This window comes from Rhinolophus ferrumequinum, chromosome 14, assembly GCF_004115265.2.
Source record: "Rhinolophus ferrumequinum isolate MPI-CBG mRhiFer1 chromosome 14, mRhiFer1_v1.p, whole genome shotgun sequence".
NCBI lineage: Eukaryota > Metazoa > Chordata > Mammalia > Chiroptera > Rhinolophidae > Rhinolophus > Rhinolophus ferrumequinum.
The window spans coordinates 73,355,389-73,377,530 of record NC_046297.1 but is presented as its reverse complement, the minus strand read 5'-3'; the positions used below and the strand labels follow the sequence as shown (position 1 = coordinate 73,377,530).

The 22,142-nt window shown below is 50.4% G+C and overlaps 2 protein-coding genes across 15 annotated transcripts; one reads left to right on the top strand and one right to left on the bottom strand.

Moving 5' to 3' along the window:
- Positions 1–172: 172 nt before the first annotated feature.
- C14H8orf33 (chromosome 14 C8orf33 homolog) lies at positions 173–2,215 on the bottom strand. 2 transcript variants are annotated; one of them, XM_033126153.1, is made up of 6 exons: positions 2,123–2,215; positions 1,989–2,034; positions 1,708–1,889; positions 1,429–1,513; positions 1,140–1,286; positions 173–768 (listed from the first exon to the last, which is right to left on the bottom strand). In XM_033126153.1, exons 1-6 carry the CDS (start codon positions 2,126–2,128, stop codon positions 632–634), a joined length of 603 nt encoding a protein of 200 aa, XP_032982044.1. In that variant the 5' UTR covers positions 2,129–2,215; the 3' UTR covers positions 173–631. The 2 variants fall into 2 exon arrangements, with proteins under 2 accessions (XP_032982044.1, XP_032982043.1); XM_033126152.1 differs by having other exon boundaries at positions 174–771.
- On the top strand, positions 2,125–20,422 carry ZNF16 (zinc finger protein 16). Of its 13 annotated transcripts, none has more exons than XR_004424959.1 (6): positions 2,301–2,440; positions 2,796–2,940; positions 14,011–14,222; positions 16,173–18,015; positions 18,578–18,787; positions 19,142–20,361. XR_004424959.1 is itself a non-coding variant. In XM_033126149.1 (4 exons), the coding sequence occupies exons 1-4, from the start codon at positions 2,127–2,129 to the stop codon at positions 18,588–18,590; spliced, it is 2,382 nt and encodes a 793-aa protein (XP_032982040.1). In that variant the 5' UTR covers positions 2,125–2,126; the 3' UTR covers positions 18,591–20,422. The 13 variants fall into 13 exon arrangements, 2 of the variants coding, with proteins under 2 accessions (XP_032982040.1, XP_032982042.1); XR_004424955.1 differs by lacking the exons at positions 2,301–2,440; positions 2,796–2,940 and adding exons at positions 11,206–11,296; positions 11,500–11,628 and having other exon boundaries at positions 19,142–20,363; XR_004424964.1 differs by lacking the exons at positions 2,301–2,440; positions 2,796–2,940 and adding exons at positions 11,216–11,296; positions 11,500–11,554 and having other exon boundaries at positions 19,142–20,362.
- Positions 20,423–22,142: the final 1,720 nt, after the last annotated feature.

Here is a 22,142-nt window from a genome sequence, read left to right as displayed (position 1 = left end):
CCGGCTGGGGGGCCACACTGGCTCCCTGAGGATACTTGCCCAGGAATGAAGGCAACACAGACCAAGCACCACAGCTGGGCTGAGCGCCTGGGCCCAGCAGTGCCAGACACCTGCATCATCTGTACTTGGTCTAACACAGGCAATTAGCACACACGCTCATTCATCAATTTTTACAACAAAACAGTTTTATTAGGGCAATATGACACAAAGGAATAAAGCACTACCCCATTTGACAGGACGGCCTTTCATAAGTGAGCACCAAAGTGCAATTATGCAGCTTCCCCTCACCCTCAGCCACTTAATCTAACCCTGAAAACTAAGTAAGACGTTCTTTCCACCACACACTGCCACTCACTTCAGTTTGCTGTAGAAATCTCTCTAGATGGACCTTCCTCTCGGGCGGGAGGAACCATTCACCTGAAATCCTACTAATAGGGTCTTGTGCTTGTATGACACTACTTAATACACTGGTCTCACATCTGCCCACCATCCATGGAACCACATTCACCGACCAGCCGGGGAGAGGCCAATCCCACATCCGTCCAACGGAGCATTCCTGGAAATGCTCCGCACGGGGGACAAAGCCCCACACCACCTGGGGAAGGGGACTGTACCAGGATGGAGAGAGAGGCTAAAAGAAATTGAACTTAAACTCTTCATCAGGAGTGTCCAGGGTTGCTTTGGCTCCCCCTGCTAGGCGAGGCCTGCAAACCCTCCGGCTCTTCTTTCTGGTGGCCTCACCTACAGGCTGCACCTGGGCTGAGTGTGCTGCTGTGGGGGAGGGGAGCGTGTCAGAACTGAGTGATAACAGCTCATGTTAACTATGCCCCTACGACGGTAACCTCTTTGTATAAATTCACTGACCTACTTCTCAAAATTATAAGGCAGGTATTATCACACCTCACTTAACATCACAGAGAAATTCACTAACTCTCCTATCCCTCCCTCCTTGGCACAGGCCCGAGTTCTGTGCTCCTGAGGTGCAGGCTTTCTCTCCCTGCTCCCCCAGGCTTTCCTGAGCCGGTCTCCTTCCCTCACCGGCCCTGTAGCTCTGGGAGTCTTCCTTTAACTGCCTCACCTCTTCCTCCCTACCCCCTTGAACTACGCAGCCCTGAATTAACCAGTTCCCAGCTCCTCACCAGTCCTGAGAGCCCGCAGGACCTCGCGCCACTCGGCTTCCATCTTAGTCCTGTAGTCCCCAAACAAGGAGCGCATCAGCTGCCTCTTCCGGGGCAGGGGTGTTCTTTCGCTGCGCAGGGCTCGGATTGCCCCAATAGCTTGCTCCCCTGCCGACAAAAACAAAGGACTAGGGACCTCCTCTATCCTCATTTCCAACGCAAAACCACCTATTCCAACCCTTGGCGGCACTGGCAGGACACAGCACTGTCACCGTTCACCTTCCCCCAACTCTACAGAAGGGTTCCTCACTCTGTTTTGGGCTGGGTCTCTGCGTCTTGAGGCCCAGTTCCAACTGCTCCACGCACCAGGCCAGTTCTCGAGCCAGCTGCTCCGCCTGTGATGGGTTGGGGACAGTGGCTGAGAGGGTACTAGGACACTGCGGCCTCCACCCTCATCGCAAGGGACCCAAAAACCCCCATCCCATCCCTCTGCCGTAACTCCGCAAATCCGAGACCACAACCGCTTGGAGGACTCGCACCTAGAATGCACCCGGGGACCCCACCCTTCCCGACTGAGCACTGCCCTTGCCTGGGCCTCTGCGCTTAGAGGAGCTTCCTCCGGGGCATGCTTTTCTGAGGCCTTTCCGTCTCCATTCGACACGGAGGCCCCGTTCCGGGTTTTCTTCTTCTTCTTCGGCTTCTTAGAAGCTGCGCCGCCTTCACCGACTACGGGATGCGCCCTGGAGGCGGCGTCACTGCACGTGGGGTGCCCTGAGCAGAGACGGACCGGATGAGACCTTAGAGTGGAAGGACTCGGGGCGCCGGACGGCGGCCGGGAGGCCCGGGGGCTGCGCGGCGCGCGGGCGGTACCTGGACCTGGTGCCGCCGCTGTCTCCCAAGCAGGGTGTCCTAGGGCCTGGAGAGAGGGAGGCAACAAGAAGGTCACGGGGTACAGCCCAGGCCCGGAGGCCCAGCCACCCGCGCCCCCACTCTGCTCCGCTCACCGCCATGCCCCGCGGCCGCACCGGAACTCATGCGGGTCCCAGGCCTAGTTCGCTCCTCCAGAAGCGCGTCCGCGTCGCAGCGTTCCGCCGGCGCGGTGGGCGGGGCCGAGCGGCTGCGGGGCGGGACGGGACGCGGGAGGGCGCAAAGGAGACCCCCGAGCAGGTGTACCACGTGGCAGGCCGCGCCCTGGAGGAAAGGGCAGCGCCCGAAACGAGGGCGCGGGCTCCCAAAGCTCACCTCCCAGTGGAGCGAGACAGGCAGGTGAAGACACGTGAAAAGTTGTCACGCAGCCCCGCGCAGCGCTGTGAACACAGGCGGTGAGTCGGCATCCCTCCGGGGCAAGCACTACCAGAGTGATAAGCTTAATGATAAATACCATGGAATCTAAAGGGAGGTTTGAATAAAGGGAGAGACAGTCTGCATTACTGTATTGGAAGATTTCATATTGTAAAACCACTGATTTTCCTCAAGCTAAGCCTATATATAATCCTTACCAAAATCACAGTAAGACGGCCTGGCACTTTTAAAAAAGGACTTCCCGAGGCAACAGATGGCAGGCCTGGTGGGGCTGGTCCCCGGCGAGAAGGAGGTGGGGGCAGGGCCCTGGGTGCTTTTATTCCGAGCGAGGTGGCGGGCGCAGTGAACTAACGCAGCCTCCCACTGTCTCTGCAGAGTCGGTGCTCGGGACACAGGCGCACAGAGAGCTTTGGGTGTTGGCCCAGCGTCACTGCTGGCCAGGACTGACCTGGGATGGTCCCTGGCAAACTGGCCGGACTCCCCATGCCCTTTTCTTCCTTTTTAGAAACACTCTATTAAGGTATGGTTAGCGAGAATGTTCTGTACACATCGAAAGTGTACAGTTCGGTCGCATTCTCACACGTGCATGCTCATGAGACATTGTCCACTGCAATCAAGATAGAAACGGTTACCCATAAGTTTTCTCGTGTCTCTTTTTTTTTTTTTTTGAAATTCTTGCACTTTTTACTATTAGAGAGTTCTAAGACATTACAAAAGTATTTTTCTTTTTAACCCACATAAGAATTATAATATGCAGAAGAGATGAGAGATTTTTCTTATACAGGCACATAACTGTGCCTCAAACTGTAATTGCTTTTAAATTTATGTTATTATCGCTCTAAAAAGAAAACAAGAAGAGAATCCTGTGAAACTCATAAGACATCCCAGGTGCTTTCAAATGATTCCATTTCACACAGGAACTTCTAAGCAAGCACACTATCGTGTGTGGGTGGGTATCATTTATTCACTCCTCTTCTTCATCTTGTAGACCGGGTGAAGTTAGCTAGAGAAGATCTCGGGAAGAGCACTCATGAATGGAGAAGCATATAGCTGAGTCTATGCATTTTTCTTTTCATTGTCAAATTAGCTGGTCTCTGTACATTGATAAGAAGACTCATCATAAAAATAAAAAATACAAAAAAGAATTGTTGAGATCTCATTTGTTTGCCACACGGAAGTGGTGCAATAGCTCTCAAAGTAAACCACACTTCTTTGAACAGTCTTGTGCAAAAGCTGTGTGGCTCTTCTCACATTCTAATGACAAACCTCAGAGAACTGCCAGCTGTGTTTTCTACAAAGGTTAATCTCCTGCCTCTTTATAATCCCTCCCTCTCACCCCTTCCCTCTTCTGTCCTGAAGCAAGTACTGACCTGCTTTCTATCACTGTAGATTACATCTTGTAGTTTCATCTCACCGGAATTACAGCGTGTGGATTCTTTTTTGTCTGGCTTTTTTTGATTCGACACAATTATTTTCAGATTCATCCGCGTTGGGTGTCGATAATTCTTTTTTTTTTTTTTTAATTCTGATTAGTATTCTGTTGTATGAATGAATATACCACTATTTGTTTATCCATTCTTTGATTGACATCTGGATAGCTATCAGTTTTTAATTGACACAAATAAAGCTGCTGTGAACATCTGTGTACAAATCTTTGGATAACCATACGTTTCCTTTTTTCTTGGATAAATAACTAGGAGTGGAATGGCTGGATTATATGGTAGGTGCATATTCACCTTTTTAGAGCAAGGCCTGATTGTTTGCCACAGTGCTTTTGCCATTTCACGTTCCACGTCCTCACAAACACTTGGGGTGGTCAGTCCTTTTCATTTTAGCTGCTCTGGTAGAGGGGCAGTCGCATCTGTTGTGGTTTTGATTTGAATTTCCCAAACAAGGAGATGTTAAAATTCTTTTCATGTGCTGATTTTCCTTCTTTCTCTTCATTGGTGAAGAGTCTGTGCAGATCTCTGCTGATTCTTTAGCTGGGTTTTTGTTTTCTGACTGAGTTTTAAGGAGTTCCTTTCTGAATACAGGAATGTTCTAGATACAGGTCTTTTGTCAGGTACATGTTTGTGTAGATTTTCTCCCACTCTGTGCTTTGTCTTTTTATTCTCTCAACAGTGTCTTTTGAAGAGAAGACGTTTTAATTTTTTTCCAAACAGTTTTATTTATTTAAGTGTGTATTTCAAGGACCCGTCAGCTCCAAGTCAAGTAGTTGTTTCAGTCAAGTTGTGGAGGGTGCAGCTCACAGTGGCCCATGTGGGAATCAAACCAGCAACCTTGTTGTTAAGAGCACCACGCTCTAACCAACTGAGCAAGTCGACTGCCCCGACGTTTTAATATTCGATCAAGGCCAGTTTATCAGTTTGTTCTTTTATGGATTGTGCTTTTGGTGTCCTATCTAGGAAACCTTTGCCTAACTCAGAAGATTTTCTTCTTCTAGAAGAAAATTTTATAATTTAAAAGTTTTAGGTGATATGTTTAAGTCTGCAATTCGTAATGAGTTGACTTTTGTATCTAATGTAAAGCATGGATTCAAGTTTAATTTTTTTACAGGTGGATGTCTGGTTGTTCCAACACAATTTCTTAAAAAGACTATCGTTTCTCCACTTGCCTTGTCTTTGTGCTTTTGTCAAAAATCAGTTGTCCATCTCTGCGTGGGTTTATTTCTGGACTCTGTTCTGTTCCATTGGTACACTGTGGACAATGTCTTTAACTCCACATTGTTTTGACTACTGAGACTTTATTAAAACTCTTAAAATCAGGCAGTATTAGGCCTCCCTCCAACTTTATTCTATACCCTTAGAGTAATTTTGGCTACTGTAGGTCCTTTGCATTTCCATATGAATTTTAAACTCAGCTTGTTGGTTTCTGTGTGGCCACATAATGGAACTCTCACCAGTGCAATGTGAGTGGAACCATGTGGCCAGGCCAGAGCCTCCACTCGGAGTCTGACGACAGACATGTCCGTGAGACTAGTGTCAGACACACTGCTCCAGAGGACAGCAGAGAACAGGACAGAAAATCAGCCTCCGAACAAGCAAGTCAAACAGAACCCACCAAACAGGGACCCTGCCACATGAGGAAAACAAACTTCTATCTCATCAAGCCCATGCATTTGGGGTCTATGACACACATGGGGAAAACCCTACGAATGTTATGAATGTGGAAAATCATTTAGCCTGAACTGAAGCCTTACTGTTCATCAGAGAATTCACAGTGGAGAGAAACCCTATAGGTGTAATGAATGTGGAAAAGCCTTTAATCGGCGCCCACAAGTTATTGAACATAAGAGGATTCACACTGGAGAGAAACCTTATGTCTGCAGTGACTGTGGAAAGTCATTCAGTGCTTGTCTATCCCTTATTCAGCATCAGAGAATCCATACTGGAGAAAAACCTTATGGATGTCATGAGTGGAAAAACCTTCCATCAACAAGGACATCTTATTCAGCATCAGCGAAATCACACTGGAGAGAAGCCCTATGAGTGTAAGGAGTGTGGAAAGGCTCTCAGCCATAGTTTTAATCTTATTCTCCATCGAAAAACACACAATGGTGAGAAGCCCTATCAATGTAACGAGTATGAATAAGCCTTCAGCGTGCTCTCGTCCCTTGTCCAGCATCAGAGGGTACATAATGGAGAGAAGCCCAATGAGTGTCATAAATGTGGGAAGGCCTTTAGTCAGGGCTCACACCTAATTCACATCAGAAGACTAACACTGGTGAAAAGCCCTATGAGTGTCGTGAGTGTGGGGAAACCTTTGGACAGATCTCTACCCAAATTAAGCATGAGAGAACACAATGGAGAGAAGCCCTATGGATGCAGTGACTGTGGGAAAGCCTTCAGCCAGAGTGCACACCTCATCCACCATCAAAGAATTCACACCAGTGAGAAACCTTATGAGTGCAGTGACTATGGGAAGGCCTTCAGTCAGCATTCACAGTGTATTCAGTACCAGAGGATTCACACTGGAGAGAAGCCCTATGAATGCACTGCATGTGGGAAAGCCTTCCGACAGAGTTCTTACCTTATTCAACATCAGAGAATTCACAGTGGAGAGCCACCTTATCGTTTCAGTCAGAGAATAACTGTTATTAGTCATGAGAAAATTTTTACCATCAACCTTGGAGAGCAAGTCTACAGGTGTGAGAAGTGTGGGGAGCTCTAGTGCACAGGCAGCTATCACTCAGCCTCACAGAGCCCACAGTGAAGTGTAACTGCTCTGTGACTTTCTCATGCTGAGGAGAAAACATCACTTTATGAGTTTCCTTTGGGAGATTCCACTCTTACAGATTGGACTGGCTCCCAGTGAGCTGCTGGCTGAAGGCAGGCTGCCTGCTCACTTACATGCAAAAAACTCCAAGGTGACACACCTTTCCCAGACCCAGAGGCTGGCCCTCTGCTCAAGTATTTCAAACAAGTGCAATTCAAATACGTGTATTTAGGTCTTTTTTTTTTTTTTAAAGATTTTATTGGGGGAAGGGGAACAGGACTTTATTGGGGAACAGTGTGCACTTCCAGGACTTTTTTCCAAGTCAAGTTGTTGTCCTTTCAATCTTAGTTGTGGAGGGTGCCGTTCAGCTTGAATTTGTTGTCCTTTCAGTCCTAGTTGCGGAGGGCACAGCTCAGCTCCAGGTCCAGTTGCCATTTCCTAGTTGCAGGGGGTTCAGCCCACCATCCCTTGCGGGAGTCGAACCGGCAACCTTGTAGTTGAGAGTACGCGCTCCAACCAACTGAGCCATCCGGGAGCTCAGCGGCAGCTCAGCTCAAGGTGCCGTGTTCAATCTTAGTTGCAGGGGGCGCTGCCCACCATCCCTTGCGGGACTTGAGGAATTGAACTGGCAACCTTATGGTTGTGAGCCCACTGGCCCATGTGGGAATCGAACCGGCAGCCTTTGGAGTTAGGAGCACGGAGCTCCAACCGCCTGAGCCACCGGGCCAGCCCTAGGTCATTTTTTATAGCACCAGCGTGTACAATCTAGTTACATGTTCCATTTGGCCATTTGCTTTGCTTTGCTTTTCTCTTCATCGTCTGTTTCAGCTTCAAGGAAAAGTAACTGGGACCCTTGTACTTTCACGTGATGGAACCAACTTGGGATTTTCTTGTATGTTTCTTTGGGCATCTTCAAAATGTTTTTGTCCTATTGCTGGATATGATACTTTCTACTTCAAAAGTGTTACCTCTTTTTGGCATCAGATAATCCACACAGGAGAGTAACCACGTGAGAGTAAGTGAAGTTTGTTAATGTGTGAGGTGAGGCTTGTATGCAGAATGAAACTGTTGAGATCCTGCCAAGAGGTCAAAGGATACATCTAAAATGGAGTTTTCCATAACAAAATTTGGAAAAAAGAGACCTTGGGTATTAGGCATAAAGGAGGAAAATAGGCATGAAGTTGACACATGGTGGCATGAGACACAGCTCATAGGCTCTGATTTTAAAATCAAGGGGAATATTCCATATCAGTTTCCAAGGGAGAGAAGGTGAGTAGTAGCAGCTGTTTTCCATGCACGGGGCAGCACCACACTCAGCAGACCGGGGCAGGTCCTGCTGCTGCCAGAGGCAAGGACTCCAGGGCCATGCAGTAAGTCAGCAGCTTTCAGTAGGGAAGATGCTGCACAGGTTGTGTGTCAGCCTGTGAGTTCTTGGCTGTGTGCTTTTTTGTCCGTCTCCAGGCCAGTGTTGATCAGCGTGTCTCAGTGTTTTTGGGTCTCCCACCTGATGCTTGAGAGGATGGTAAGTGTTCCAGGAGCTCTGCTGTCCTCAATAGAATGTTTGGAGCTGCTGTCCTGTCCCATTCCCTCATGTTTCATTTCAATTCCCTCAGAGTCTCTTTCTCCAGAAACTTTGATACCACTTTTTCTACTTTTTTCTTGTCGGAAACATTAGCATCAAGATGGGCTGAAACAAGGTTATAGATATGAGACATCCAGCAAATTTGGGGTGTGAGAAGCAGTTAATGACACATAAATGTGGCGACTGAAAGTGGCTACAGAGTCTGATGAACAAGCTGGATGCAGAAACTTAAGAAAGGACTGACCCTTTAAGATTTGCTGGGCGGCCGGTTGGCTCGATTGGTTACAGTGCCATACTCTTTAAAAACAAGGTTGCCAGTTCAATCCCCACATGGGCCACTGTGAGCTGCACCCTCCACAACTAGATTGAAACAACTACTTGACTTGGAGCTGATGGTTCCCGGAAAAACACACTTAAAATACATAAAGTTAAAATATATATATTTGGGAGATGTGCAAATGGAATGGTGCTTCCTGTGTAAGAATCAAGGTAAGAAAGAAGTGAAAGAGAAGATAAGAGTCATGAATTATTTAGTAATGGGACATTCTGTTCCTTTTTAGTATCCTTTTCACTAACAAAATTGCTCCATTTTTCGTGTTTATGAATGGAGCTTTCTCTTTGGAGTTGACCAGTCTGTTCTGCCTCAGTTGACTTGGACTGTGGCCTAGCTGTGGTCTGTGTAGCCCCCTGCACCGTGCAGAATCCTTGTGCCAGTTCCTTGTCTCAGCGAGGGCTGAGATGACAGGGACCTTTGGATTAGGCAGGCCTGGAGGTGAGTGCAGCTCCCCACCCTTGGGTCTGGATTGCTCTGGGCTTGGGTTTCCAGGCGGGAATTCCCACCCTTTCTTGTGAAATTTTTTTCACTTTCCCGTTCCCAAATCCCAATAAAAGTTGGTCAGAAAATCGGGAAAATCAGCTCCTTGAACCCAGATGGTTAGTAGTATCGGCCGTCACTTTGCGGAACCAATTCATCGTGGAGAACAGAAAACAGTCTGTATCACGGGATTCGGGAACGGGAAAGTGGAAAAAAAGTACTGAGAATGGGTGGGAATTCCCGCCCGGAAACCCTACTCTGGACAAACTAATGTCCCGGAGTGAGTTTGCTTATCTGCAAAATGGGGGTAAAAATACCAATCCTTAAAGGCCTTTCTAGGGATTCAGGCAAACCAAATATGCTGACTGAACACAGAAGACACCACAAAGGTATCTGTCCTCTCTGCCACTCTTGTCAGGAAAGCAGGTCAGAGCAAGCAGATCAGTTGTGGAGAGTAGTCCTGGCCCCACCTCCCTGGCCCGTTGAGGCATTTGTAAAAGAGGACATAATATAACTCATATTACAGAGAATTATGTGTGTAACCTATATAATGTGGTGGCATAATTTTCTTAAATGCTACTCGCTTCCCTTCTTACTAGAGAACTAGTATAGTTGATTAGTGGATTCGTGTAACCTACAACATGCATACAATGACAACCTGTTCCGGGCATGGCTCTAGGTGCTGGGGATAGAACAGTGACTAGCACAGAACCCATGCCCTCGTGGAGCATATATCCTACGGTGGAGAGAAACATGCAAACCAAATCAGCTGTTTGCTGATGGATGCTCTGAAGAAAATAGAACACAGGAGGGACTAGAACAGCTGGTCACGGAACAAGCAGTAAGGTATGATTTCCACCTACTGTGGTCAAAGAAGTGCCTGGAGGACCTCCTCTAAGAACTCAGCGAGTTCCTGTAGGGCCTGGCTCCCCACATCCTGTCGGCAGGGTGGTCTGGGCTGGGGACAGTTGTTTTCCCCTCGACATTATGGGGATGGTGGAGTTCTCAGGTCCAAAGAACCCATGCCCCATGGCAGCACACAGCAGCCCAGGGCCACAGCCACTCATGGTGGTACACGGTAGCCCATGGCAGCTCAGCTCCAGGGAGAGCTGTTGTTCACAATCTTAGCCGTAGAGAGCACAGCTGACTGGCCCATGTGGGAATCCAACCAGGTCGTTAGGAGCACAGAGCTCCAACCACCTGAGTGAGCCACCAGGCCGGCCCAAACATTTCATTATTTGTAACATTATCAGGTAGGTTATTGCTGGTGCAGAGAAATAATAGTGTTCCTTTTTCTAACTTCTTAAGATAAATGCTTTTATCTTTAATGATGAAAAAGTATTAGATGTGATATATTTATATATCTTTTTCTCAGAAAAATATTCAATAGCTATTACATATTAATATTTTACACTTTACACCGGGTGTCATAATTGTGAGAGTAAAGTGTTTTGCTTTTATTGCTTTTTAAAGAGTCTGTCATTTTCCAGCTGGTATTACTTTTGATTCAAAAGCTATGTAAACAGTGTTTCTTAAATGACAATACTTAAGGTTTTTTAAATTAACTTTTATGTTTTCCTGATTTTCATAGTTTAATCTTCCTATAAAATGCATACCTTAAAGTCTTTGTATTCTTTTTGTAACTGTTTCATGAAGAGTCCCACTAAAGGTGTAATATCTGTCTAAGGAATTGGAGGTCTTCCATCTGATTGAGGATTCAGGTCTTACACCTGCATCCTCCTGTTCTTACCAGCTACAGTCTGTTGCGGTTCTAGTTACCTGTGAATCTCAGTCCCATTCCAGCGGTATAGCTCCCTGCATTTTTTTTTTTAATTTATTGGGGTGACAATTGTTAGTAAAATTACATAGATTTCAGGAGTACAATTCTGTATTACATCGTCTATAAATCCATTTGTGTTTTTACCACCCAGAGTCAGTTCTCCTTCCATCACCATATATTTGTATCTCCCTGCATTTCTAATCGGTTGTCCTTTGATGTTTAGTTACAGCTGCGTTAGTTGTACGGAGGGGGTCCCACAACCCCCAGCCAGGAGTGGGCTCCACGATCCGCTCCCGGTTGGGGGCCGACCCACCGAGTTTCTTCGGCCTCCCACCGCCTAGAGTGGCTGTGCTGGCCCGGGGGGCGGGCCCTTGGGCCGGAAGCAGGGGAGGGACTTCGGAAGTCCGTCTCGGTGCCGATCCGCTTCGGAGCCGGGCCGCTGTGCCCTTCCCGGAGCGAGCCCCAGAGGCGGGGAGTTGGCGAGGGTAAATCCTCTGTATTGCCTTTCGCGCTCCCGCGTGACTCCCATGTACCCGCGGTGGGTGCCGGCCCAGGGCGGTCTAGGCAAGCACAGGCGGGGGTTCGTGGACGGAGGGGCCGGGGCCGCTCGGCCTGGGCGGCATCAGAGCCTTGGAGGGTTGGGTGGCGCCCTCCGGAGGGGGCACAACGGTGGCGCCGTCTGCCCCAGGTCCGAGCTTGGCAGCGGGACTTCGTGGCGAAGCTGCCGCAGAGCGACGGGGCAGGTGTGCTGTGAGTGGTGTCCTGGCGCGTGGAGTGGAGGAATGGCCTCAGGAATTCCGTGTGAACGTCGGAGCCGGTGACAAGGGGGGTTGTCGCTCAGAACCAGGTGTCCTGCCTGGAGGCGCCGTCGGTGGTGGAGTCATCCTCCGGGTGGAGAAAGGGCTCTGGGGAAGGGATATTTCTCCCCCGTGGGAGTGGGGCTGAGGGGTGGTGGGGCCTGCCCATCCTGCGATGCCTGCCCTGGAATGGTGGCTACGAGTCCTAACACTAGTCTCTTTGCTCAGCACCATGTTGAGCCCTTAGCCAGGAGAAACTGCTTCCAAGCTCAATGGCAGAATCCAGTTTCTCGAGGTCGTTGCATGTTTTCTAGCTGACGGTCCTTAGCTCGTGGAGGTGCCAATCCTTGCACGTGACCCGTGCGTCCCAGAGTCAGCAAGGACTCATGCAGTTGCTTTGGGTCCAGTAGGATAATCCAGGCCCATAGCCTTAATTCCCCTGCAAAGCCCGTTTTACGGTGCAGTGTAGATACCCGCAGGTTCTGGGGATTAGGATGTGGACGTGGTGGGGAGGGGCAGTCTATCTACCACTGATTCGGACTGCCCCTCCCACCCCTGCAAGATGCCACATATGCTGGGGTGAGAAACACAGGTAAAACGGCTGTAGTTTGCTACCGTTTATAGTGAAAAGGCAAAGAAAAAATGTGCATATCTTCTTGTATAAGTTTAGAATAAATTTGAAGGGTACATTAGAAACTGGAAGGGGGAATTGAGTAGCTGACAGATATTTCACCAAAACTCCTTTTTTACGTTTTGAATTTTTAGCCATGTGAGTGTGCCCCTGTTCAGTGCCAGTGATAATTTTCATAATTTTAAAAAACAATGAACTGAGTAAATACTGGAAATGGTTGAGTCTCCCTGTGGGATAGGGAGAGTGAGCCCCCCCCCCCACACACACACACACAGAAGCAGCATCTGCTCCTTGATGCCTCAGGGACAGGCTCCTTCACTCATTGCTCTCCCTCCTTGAATCCCATCTGTGCCATCATGCTTACCACCTGTGCCAGGTTACTCTTCCTGAAGTGTGTTTGTTCTCTTTCCTGATGTGGAAAGGTGCCTCCCTTTCACCAGGCAGCCCAGGCCTCTTGTAGTCTGTGCCCCTGTGACCCGGCCTCTGAGCTCTGTCTGCACCTTGCTCCATCTCACACCTGCCTTCTTCCACTTTTCTAGCCTGGCGTGGCCCAGCCCCTCTCTTGGCCTGGTTTAAATGCTCCTCCACCCCAGGACTTGGCCCGTTCCCCGCTGCCTCTGCCCAGAGCATTTGCCCACCTCACTGATCCATTTGCTATGATTTGCCTTCCCACTGAGGTCCGTGAGGGCGATAGTCACTGCTGTATCTTCACACTGTGTCCTGAACCGACCCTGGCATATGGTGGGTGTTTGGGAAACACTGAAAACACGTGTCCAACAGGAAAAATCAAGTCCATAGTTTGGCAGTCAGTGACCAAAATGGGCTTCTGCCAACATTTCCTACCTTGTCTTCTCCAACCCTGAAAAGCAGAGGGGTCAGTGTACCTGTTGATGGTCCAGTGCGAATAAGGGGCCAGGTGGTGTCGCCCCACTCCCAGGTGGGCCACTGAGCAGGGCATATTGCATTTGCACAGAGACTGGGCGGTGGGAGTGGTGGGGGGAATCACTAACGGTGATGTGACTTACCATGTGTCCAGGTGGGAATGTTCAGTCTTCCTGCCCAGAGGGAGCAGTTAGAAACAGATAAGTCCAAGTTTGGGAGTCTTCACAGGACAGGGGTTGTTGATGCCTCAGACTGGACAAATTAACCAAGGAAGTTGGTATAGATGCAGAAGCGAACCCTGGTGCAACATAAAGAGGGAGATGAGGGAGCTGCTGGTGCAGTGGGAGGACAACCCAGGAGGGGAGAGACAAGGCTGTCTACTGTGGATGTTGCCAGAAAGGCACAGCTCAGACGGAACTGACCACTAGAAAGGCACCATAATGACCACTTGCCTGTCTGTGGCATAGACTGCCCCTAACTGTCCAGCCTCTGGACCTGCTGCTCCCCCTATGAGTGGGGCTGGTGGTCCACCTTGGGGCCCCTGTGACATGGATTAGGGTAGAGGGGTGGGCCCTGTGGGACTGCTCTCCTGTCATGGCAGGCCTGGGCCCTTCCAGGAGGTGCCCGTAGGGCACTGTGCTCGTTTTGTCTTAGGGTCAGCATCTCACCCCTTCCCACCTGTGGCTCTGGCTCTGCATAAGTCTGGATCTTATGGCTGGCTGAGCCTCCCCTTGGGTCCAGGAACAGGGAATGTGGCGACAGTCCCTGAGACACAGCACTAGGTACTCCTCATGTCTCGGGCTGCAAAGGGGCAGGAAGGGATCCGGGCCTGGCGGGAGGATGGACCCCTGAGGATAGCCCCCCGCACACTCACCGGTGTTCTTTCTAGTTTCCAGGTCCCAGTCATGCCCAGCCTCAGAGCTCAGCCCAAAGAGGCCTACATGGAGCCCTCAGCTCCTGGACCATCCCCTGGGAGCGCTGCAGGCCAGGCCCCTACGAGTGGTGCTCCCACCGTGACCCACCCTGCGTCTGTACTCCATGGTCCTCTCTGCTGCAGCGACACTGAGCTGGGAACCACTGCACCTCACCATCAGAAGCCAGGTACTGGGAGCGAGCTCCCCATTGGTGCCCTCATTCCGGGGGTACTTTGTCCATGTCACCCTGTATTTACCATTAGGAGTTGTTCATCTCGTTAAAGGCGGGGTTCCTCGTGGACCTGAGGGGCCAAGGCTGGAGGTCAGAGAGGAAACTGGACTGGCCCATGGCTGCCCTGGTGCCCTTAGTGGGACACCTTGGTTCCCCCGCCTGACGTAGAGGGGTACAATGTGGTTGCCAGCTGAGCACTGCCTGGCCAACCTCCAGGTGGTAGCAGTCCCTGCCCTGAGGCCTCGGCCAGAGTCCAGGCCTTGACCCTGCTCCCTCTGCCTGCAGTTACACTGCCCACCTGCTCCCATCCCCTTCAGAACCCTACCAGAAAGTCCTTCCTGAGGACTAGCTTGCTTCTTCTGTGGACCTCTCAGCAGTGGTCAGGATGGTTATTCAGTGTTAGCTTTTCTTACTAGGATCTAATGATGGCTGTTGTACAAGAGGACACTCTTATCTACATGGAACCTATTATTATACTCAGGACACCTCAGCAGAGTACCCTTGTCAGAGCCTGGGTGGCCGGGGACGGTTAAGCTAAGGGCAGAGATGGTGTGGGACAGTCTTCTGTGTGTTGGGGGGATTTTGGGGGGGATGGGTATAGGAGAGAGAATTGACAAGGTCACAGGAAGTGGCCCTGAAAGATAGGCCTGCAGACTGCACCAGGTAGAGGCAAAATGTTAACCAGATGTCCAAGGACATGCTAGGCAGAGAATGGTGAGGGAAGCTAGGAGGCTTGCTCCAGGAAGAAAACAAACAAACAGGATAATGGTAGCTCATGTTTAAAGAGCCACTGTGAAGCAAATTGATGGAGTAGGCCTTTCCAAACACCTTTTTTTTTCCACATAAACATTTTAAAAAACAAGCAGAAACTGCCTTTAACAATTTTGTCGGAAATCTAGAAAACAGATTTACAGCAACCAACCCAATGGTGAATCAAGGAAAAGGCAACTTACACCTGGTTGGAACGCTTGGTGGTGGTTTTGCTTGCTTATGCCCCAGACACAACCTGGGTCAATAGCAGTCTTAATGCCAGTGGCCTACGTCCCTAGCTCCAGGGTGGGTACAGCAGACCTCCTTCAGAAATTATTTTATTCTAAGCTGTGTGGGGTTGGATAAAGGTGCGCATGTATTTGGTCTAACTCAGAACTCGGGGCAGAAAAGGGTGAGCTCAGGATCTTCATTCAAGTGAGAGACGCAGGGGACCGAGGGTTTCCTTGTTCCTTCAGATAACAGAGTTGCCAAAGCCCTTCTGGTGTGACAAGGAGCCTTCAGAAAGATACCCAACAGCTTAATTGTTGTTCCAGGGAAAAAATCATTCAGCTAATACCAGTCAGAAATTCATGTTTTAGGGGCAAAGGTGGCTTTGACAGGATGGCAGGATCTCTGAGGCTCCCATGTTGAACAGGACAGAATCTGATGTTGCACTGGTGTCCCCACAGTTCTCAGCCCACCACGCAGTTGGAACCACCTTTGCTTCCGCGAAGGGAATGGGCTTCTCTGGGCCCCCATGGTGCCTCCCAAATGCCATTTGGCAAAGCCCAAATGACATTAGTTAGCACTGCATGAACAGACGGGCCGTGAAGCTGGCACCATGTTTCCTGGACAAGCAGGTGGAATGTTCACGAATGTGTTGGGATGTACTTACTGTTTTCCTTGTACAAGTGGGAGGGGTGGGTTTGGGACACATACCAGGGTATAGCCAACAGGATTTGCTGACGACCTGCTGGGTGACAGCAGAGGCAGTCAGGGGCACTGAGAGTTTGGCCTGACCCAGGAGGTGCACTGCCGGTGACTTCTTGAGGTGTGAGTGCTGGGACTACACCCCCAGTGGCTACCACAGGCCCAGCCTTGTCATCTGTGTATTTTCCTGTTTCCTTCCAAGTGACTTTATGTTTGTCATTTCAGATTGTAACGCCAGGATTGAGGGCAAGGAGTTTCTTCAGAAGGAAAAGATTTCTGAAGATTTGGAATCAGAAGTAGAAACATCAAAAAATGATACCAGTGGTTTTTCCCAGGTGCCTGAGCTTGGGGAACTCTGTGATGACCTATTAGGAACAAACTGGGGAGTACCTGGCGACACGAGACGGATACAATCCCTCTGCCAGGAGGAGGACATCACACCAGTGGCAGTGCTTTGTAAGAGCCCCTTAGTGGGGAGGGAGCTGGACTGTGAGGATTTTGAGACAAGCTTCAGTCTGAGCCCACACACAGTGGCATACCAGGAAACCACTGTGGAAGAGAGGCCACAGGCGTATATGTGTGGTCCAACCCTCCAACACAGCAGGGACCTAAGTAGCCATGAGGGGCTTCACTCAGCTGAAAGCCCCTTCATATGTAGCGAGTGTGGGAAGACCTTCAGAGGAAACCCTGAGCTCATTCGGCATCGGATTGTCCACTCTGGACAGAAGTCTTTCCTGTGTGATGAGTGCAGAAAGGCCTTCCGCCAGGACTTGGTTCTTACAAGTCACCAGAGGGCTCGTGTGAGCGATAAACCCTACGTGTGCCATGAATGTGGGAAGGCCTTCCGTGTGCACTCAGACCTCGTTAAGCATCAGGGCACCCACAGCGCAGAGAAGACTTGCATCTGTGCCGAGTGCGGAAAGGCCTTCCGTCAGAACGCCAGCCTTAAGAAACACCAGAAGTGTCACATGAGCCAGAAGCCCTATGAGTGCAGTGACTGTGGGAAAGCCTTCCGGCGGAGCTCCAACCTCATCCAGCATCAGAGAATTCATTCTGGGGAGAAGCCGTACGTGTGCAGTGATTGTGGGAAGGCCTTCAGACGGAGCTCGAACCTCATCAAACACCACCGGATCCACACAGGCGAGAAACCTTTCGAGTGTAATGCGTGTGGGAAGGCCTTCAGCCAGAGCTCACACCTGCGGAAACACCAGCGGGTGCACACAGGCGAGAGACCTTACGAGTGTGATGAGTGTGGCAAGCCATTCAGCCGGGTCTCTAATCTCATTAAGCACCACCGGGTCCACACAGGAGAGAGACCCTATAAGTGCAGTGACTGCGGGAAGGCCTTCAGCCAGAGTTCAAGCCTCATTCAACATCGGCGCATTCACACTGGAGAGAAGCCCCATGTGTGTAATGTGTGTGGAAAAGCCTTTAGTTACAGCTCTGTGCTCAGAAAGCACCAGATAATCCATACGGGAGAGAAGCCCTATGAATGTGGCGTGTGCGGGAAGGCATTCAGCCACAGCTCGGCCCTCATTCAGCACCAGGGTGTGCACACTGGTGACAAGCCCTACGAGTGTCGTGAATGTGGGAAGACATTCGGCCGCAGCTCCAACCTCATCCTTCACCAGCGAGTTCACACCGGAGAGAAGCCCTATGAATGTACCGAATGTGGGAAAACCTTCAGCCAGAGCTCAACTCTCATTCAGCATCAGAGAATCCACAATGGATTGAAACCCCATGAGTGTAACCAGTGTGGGAAAGCTTTCAACAGAAGCTCAAACCTCATCCACCACCAGAAAGTTCACACTGGAGAGAAGCCGTATACGTGCGTTGAGTGTGGTAAGGGCTTCAGCCAGAGCTCCCACCTCATTCAGCATCAGATCATCCACACTGGTGAGCGGCCCTACAAGTGCAGTGAGTGTGGGAAATCCTTTAGCCAGCGCTCGGTCCTTATCCAGCACCAGAGGATTCACACTGGAGAGAAGCCCTACGACTGCACTGCATGTGGGAAAGCCTTCAGTCAGCGGTCAAAGTTGGTCAAGCACCAGCTGACCCACACCAGGGAGTGAGTCCAAACACGGCTCCTGTCTGCCTCCTCTGGCCACCTCCCACACTCGAAGCCAGGCACACTCCCTGCCCTCCACCCCACAACCTGCTGTCCACAAAGCCTGGGGTCCTCCTTTGAGACATCTTTCATAGGCTCCCTCCCCTTTCTCCTGCCATTGCTCCCACCTCATGTGAACTCTTGTTTCTTTGGTTTGTTTTCACATTTTGTTATGAGGCTGCCATATTTTTTAGGAGGGTACAGATGATGGAGGCTACATATTTGCAAATAGAGCTTATTACTATAATCAGACATAACCGAAAAAGTAAACAGCTTTGGTTCGAGATGATCACAGTAGTTGTTTTGTTCAGCAATTAGTCCCAAGGAGTGCATTCTTCATTGATGGTGGGAATTCATGTTCCGTTTACATAAAATCAGGTCTGATTTCTGTCACCCTCCCGCAGTGTGGTGCGTACTCATTACCACCAGTCCCTCCCCCTTTCTTGCCATTCCGTAATGACACAACACTGCCCTGCTTCTCCCTTTGTGCCATATGTAGTCTGACGTTGTGCTTTCTCCTCAGGGCTCTGCTTTGACTCAGGTCCACTCAGGGCTGCTGCACACTTACACCTGCGGCTGTTCCAGCCTCCAGCTCTGCCTTGCGGTCAGCCCACAGAGGCCAGCTCTCTCCTTGCTCTTCCTGTTCTCCCTACACACGCCCAGGCTTGGAGTTTATTCCCAGATCCATTCATCACCAGACATTTATGAAGCACCTGCTAGGTGCCCCTGGAAGGTAGGGCTGTCCCTCCTCAGTTTCCCAGAGTTGTGTCAGTGCTCCCTGTCCACAGGCCTCCACACTGTTAGGAGACCGCGCCCCCCCCCCACCCCGGGTGCTGAGACAGTTGGGGGACATGTGGTGGGCACAGCAGCTGTGAGAGGCCCAAAATGTAATCCACAGAAAGGAGTGTGTCCCTCGGCGCTGTCTCAGCAGAGCTGATCCAATTCAGGGGCATGCCATCTGCAGCCTGAGGGGTTTTAACTTAGGATGTTTCGTTTCCAAAGAAAAATGGTCTAGAGAAGCTAATTTCTGTCAACCACAGCCTGTTTCTTTTGATTTTCATGGTGTCCTTGAAAATGTGTTTCTCAGGAAAAACACCTGAGTCCATGTGACAGCCTGAGAAGTTCTTGTCTCTGGTGTGCAGTCTGGGCACCTCCACTAGGCCCGATGGACGGAGCCTGTCCGTGCCGCAGGGGCCACTCCAAGGTAATAGGGAGTCCCTTGTGTTCTTTTGTCATTTTGGTGCAGTAATTATTTTTTATCAAAAGACGCTTAATTACTTAAATTAGTAGTTTATATGGTAGGGATACATAGAAAGAGACATTGGGGCGAGGAGAAAGGGGAAAATGGGAAGAGGGAGACAGGGAGGAACCATCACAAAGCCCAGCCTGGATTTGGGATTGAACACTGCCCCCCAAATATCTTAAAACACCCATCCCTTCCTTGTGGTTGACCATGGACCCCAGCCCACCTGCCCTAGTGCTGTTCTCATCTTAGGAGGGTATTGTTCAAAAGGGCAGAAATTGTGGCTCCTCATTTCCTAAACAGGACATCCCTGATAAGTGCCAGACCCACGGGTCAGCACAATTGATCGGGCAGGCTTCTTAGCACCAGTGGCCTGACGAACAAATGGCCCCATCTGCACATTTTAATAAACTGTGACATCACCTAAGAGTTGCCCCCTTTGGGGTAAGGGATGCTGGGAGTCTCTAGCCTTGCAGATGCCCCAAAATATCACGGTCACAGATGTCTGTACCTCTGCTCAGGCCATGGTACTAGGCCTACCAACGACACCCTCATCCCCTCTGGAGCTCCAGACGTCACTGACAGTGGCCAGGGCTCTCCTGTCTCCCCTCAGAACACACGATGCTGGGCCCTGAATCACCAGCCGCAGGATGCATGCTACACGGTGCCATGGGCTTAAACAAGTCCTAATTCAATTAGGTGAAACGTGGCGTATTTCAGTCAGCAGAGATCAGGGGGGGAGTGTACTGAGCAGCCAGACTACCTTTTCTCATGTTGGCTGACAACCTTGAAGTCTCCTCCTCCTCCGTGCCCCATCGGGACCAGCTGATAAGGAAGCTGGGTGCTCCTTCCTTGATGCCAGAGGGGAGTTCAAACCACACAAACCCTCATCTATGCTTGGGAGCCCTCCCGCCAGCCCAGCAGCTCACAGTCAACACCCAGGCCAGGACCCTTTCCTTGCTCTTAAGCCACTTTGCACCTGTGCCAGTCCTGCCCTTCCTGCCTCAGAGACCTCCATGATGTGAGTAATAAACTTCACACCTTCAGGAAAAATAGAAGCCGTTCTTGGTCCCCACCCCTTCTACTCTGCCCTTTGGAGTGTGGATGTCAGCAAATTCCTGTGTATCGTGACCTCTGTGAAAGTCCCCTCCTCCTTCTTTAATGAAAACATGGTTGCCTCCTGACCACAAGTCCCCCCAAAGCCCCCCTCCCCACGTACTACTGGAAATGGAGATTGGGACCTAGCTCCCACCTAGTCCAGATGTTGTTCCTACCTCCAACACCGCAACTCCGTTGACAACAGCCAAAAAGGCAGCCCCAGCAGCTGGCCCAGTCCCGACTGTGCCAGGATATTTATGTTCTTGGTAGACTCCTGGGAGAACCCTTTAGGGACTCCCACAGCTCATGCCCCAAAAGTGAGGGACAAGATTGATGTGGGGGAAGAAATGGTCTCCCCAACATCTGCAGGCTTCCTCCACACAGCAAACAAGGCGACTGCAGTGCAGTGTGTGTGGGGAGGAAAGGGGGCAGTGGCAGGACCAGGGCCCAGAGCAGTCTTCAAGCCTCAGTGGGTCTGGAGAGGGATCTGGGGTCTGAGAGGGGAACCCTTAGGGTTCTGATGGTGCAGGCCACTCCAAGCAGCTCTGGCAGCAGTGGCCTCTCAGAGCCAGACAATCCTCACTGGTCCCTGGGCTTCCCTGGAAGTAACAAAAGTGTGGGCGCAGGCTGCCTCATGCCACACAGTGAGCCAAACGTGTGAGCGGCAGTGGCACCTGCCCAGACCTTTCACAGCACTCACCACCTCTGGACACATGTGACTCACATTGTATTCCGGTGCCACCTGCTTGCCCGTTCCTGTAGGGTCCATGAGGACAGAGACTTACCAGAAATGTGGCTCGCTTTGTCCACTGATGTAGCCCCAGGACTGAGAACAGGGCCCAGCACACAATAGGCGCTCAGTAAATACTGTGCTTGTTGAAGCAGAGCCAGAGAAGAGGTAGCACAGGTGGGCACAGAAAGTCTGCTGCGGGAAATGCTACTTGTTAAATCTAAGGGAGGGACCTACAGGTATGACTATTGTTCTTTCAACCTTTATGAAATGTCAACACTTGCTAAATATAACGTTATGGAGGAGAAAGCAGGTTATGCTGAGAAGGTCCTAGAAGCATCAGTTCTCTGTTGGGACCAGGGTTGCTGGTCAGAGCTCACTCCCCGTTTTTAAAGGTAAACTGAGGCATATTAAAATTTTGAAGTTTATTTGAGCAAACATGGATTGGAATCCCGGCCCCGCCAAACTGAAATTAGTTAGGAGCTCTGGGAGGTTTTGAGAGAGGCAGAAGCGAAGCACAGAAACTGGCCACAGCACCAACAGTTGCCTTGTCCCGAAGCCCAGCTGGGGCTTGCTTAAGCAGGTACCCAGGTATTACAGCCACCCCAGACTAATGGGCTCCTTCTTTAGTTACTTTAACACTCAACTGGCAAAACCATCTAGGACAGCCCAATAAAGGGGCCGAAGTCTAACGACCTTGGCCCTGAGCTTCAAAGTCCCTTGGTAGAGGGGACCCTGCTACCGGGGAGTATGTGGTAACCCGAGTTCCCTGTGGGAAGCCGACCTCGCTCTCCACAAAGTGGGAACGTCTGCCTTGACTGGTGGAAGCACTAGCTCGCGTCCCCCAGCTGCCCGGTAACCACGGAATCATTGCCACATCCTCCCCACTGCCTGTCTGCCTTGAGCCTCCGAGCAGACGGAACCTCTCAGGGCACCGGCTCAGCCCTCACGCCCTCCCTGGCCGTCTGGCCCGCCTGTCTTGCCTGAGAGCCTCTGAGCCCCACAACGCACGTGCCA

Excerpts from the sequence above, each read along its gene's own strand:
- ZNF16 (XM_033126149.1), top strand. The coding sequence starts at position 2,127 with ATGCCCCGCGGCCGCACCGGAACTCATGCGGGTCCCAGGCCTAGTTCG. Across the intron at positions 2,441-14,010 it reads CAGCGCTGTGAACACAGGCG|TTTCCAGGTCCCAGTCATGC; the intron begins GTGAGTCGGCAT and ends TGTTCTTTCTAG. Across the intron at positions 14,223-16,172 it reads ACCTCACCATCAGAAGCCAG|ATTGTAACGCCAGGATTGAG; the intron begins GTACTGGGAGCG and ends TTGTCATTTCAG.
- C14H8orf33 (XM_033126152.1), bottom strand. Across the intron at positions 1,287-1,428 it reads GAGACCCAGCCCAAAACAGA|GGGAGCAAGCTATTGGGGCA; the intron begins GTGAGGAACCCT and ends TTTTGTCGGCAG. Across the intron at positions 772-1,139 it reads CCTGCGGGCTCTCAGGACTG|CAGCACACTCAGCCCAGGTG; the intron begins GTGAGGAGCTGG and ends CCTCCCCCACAG.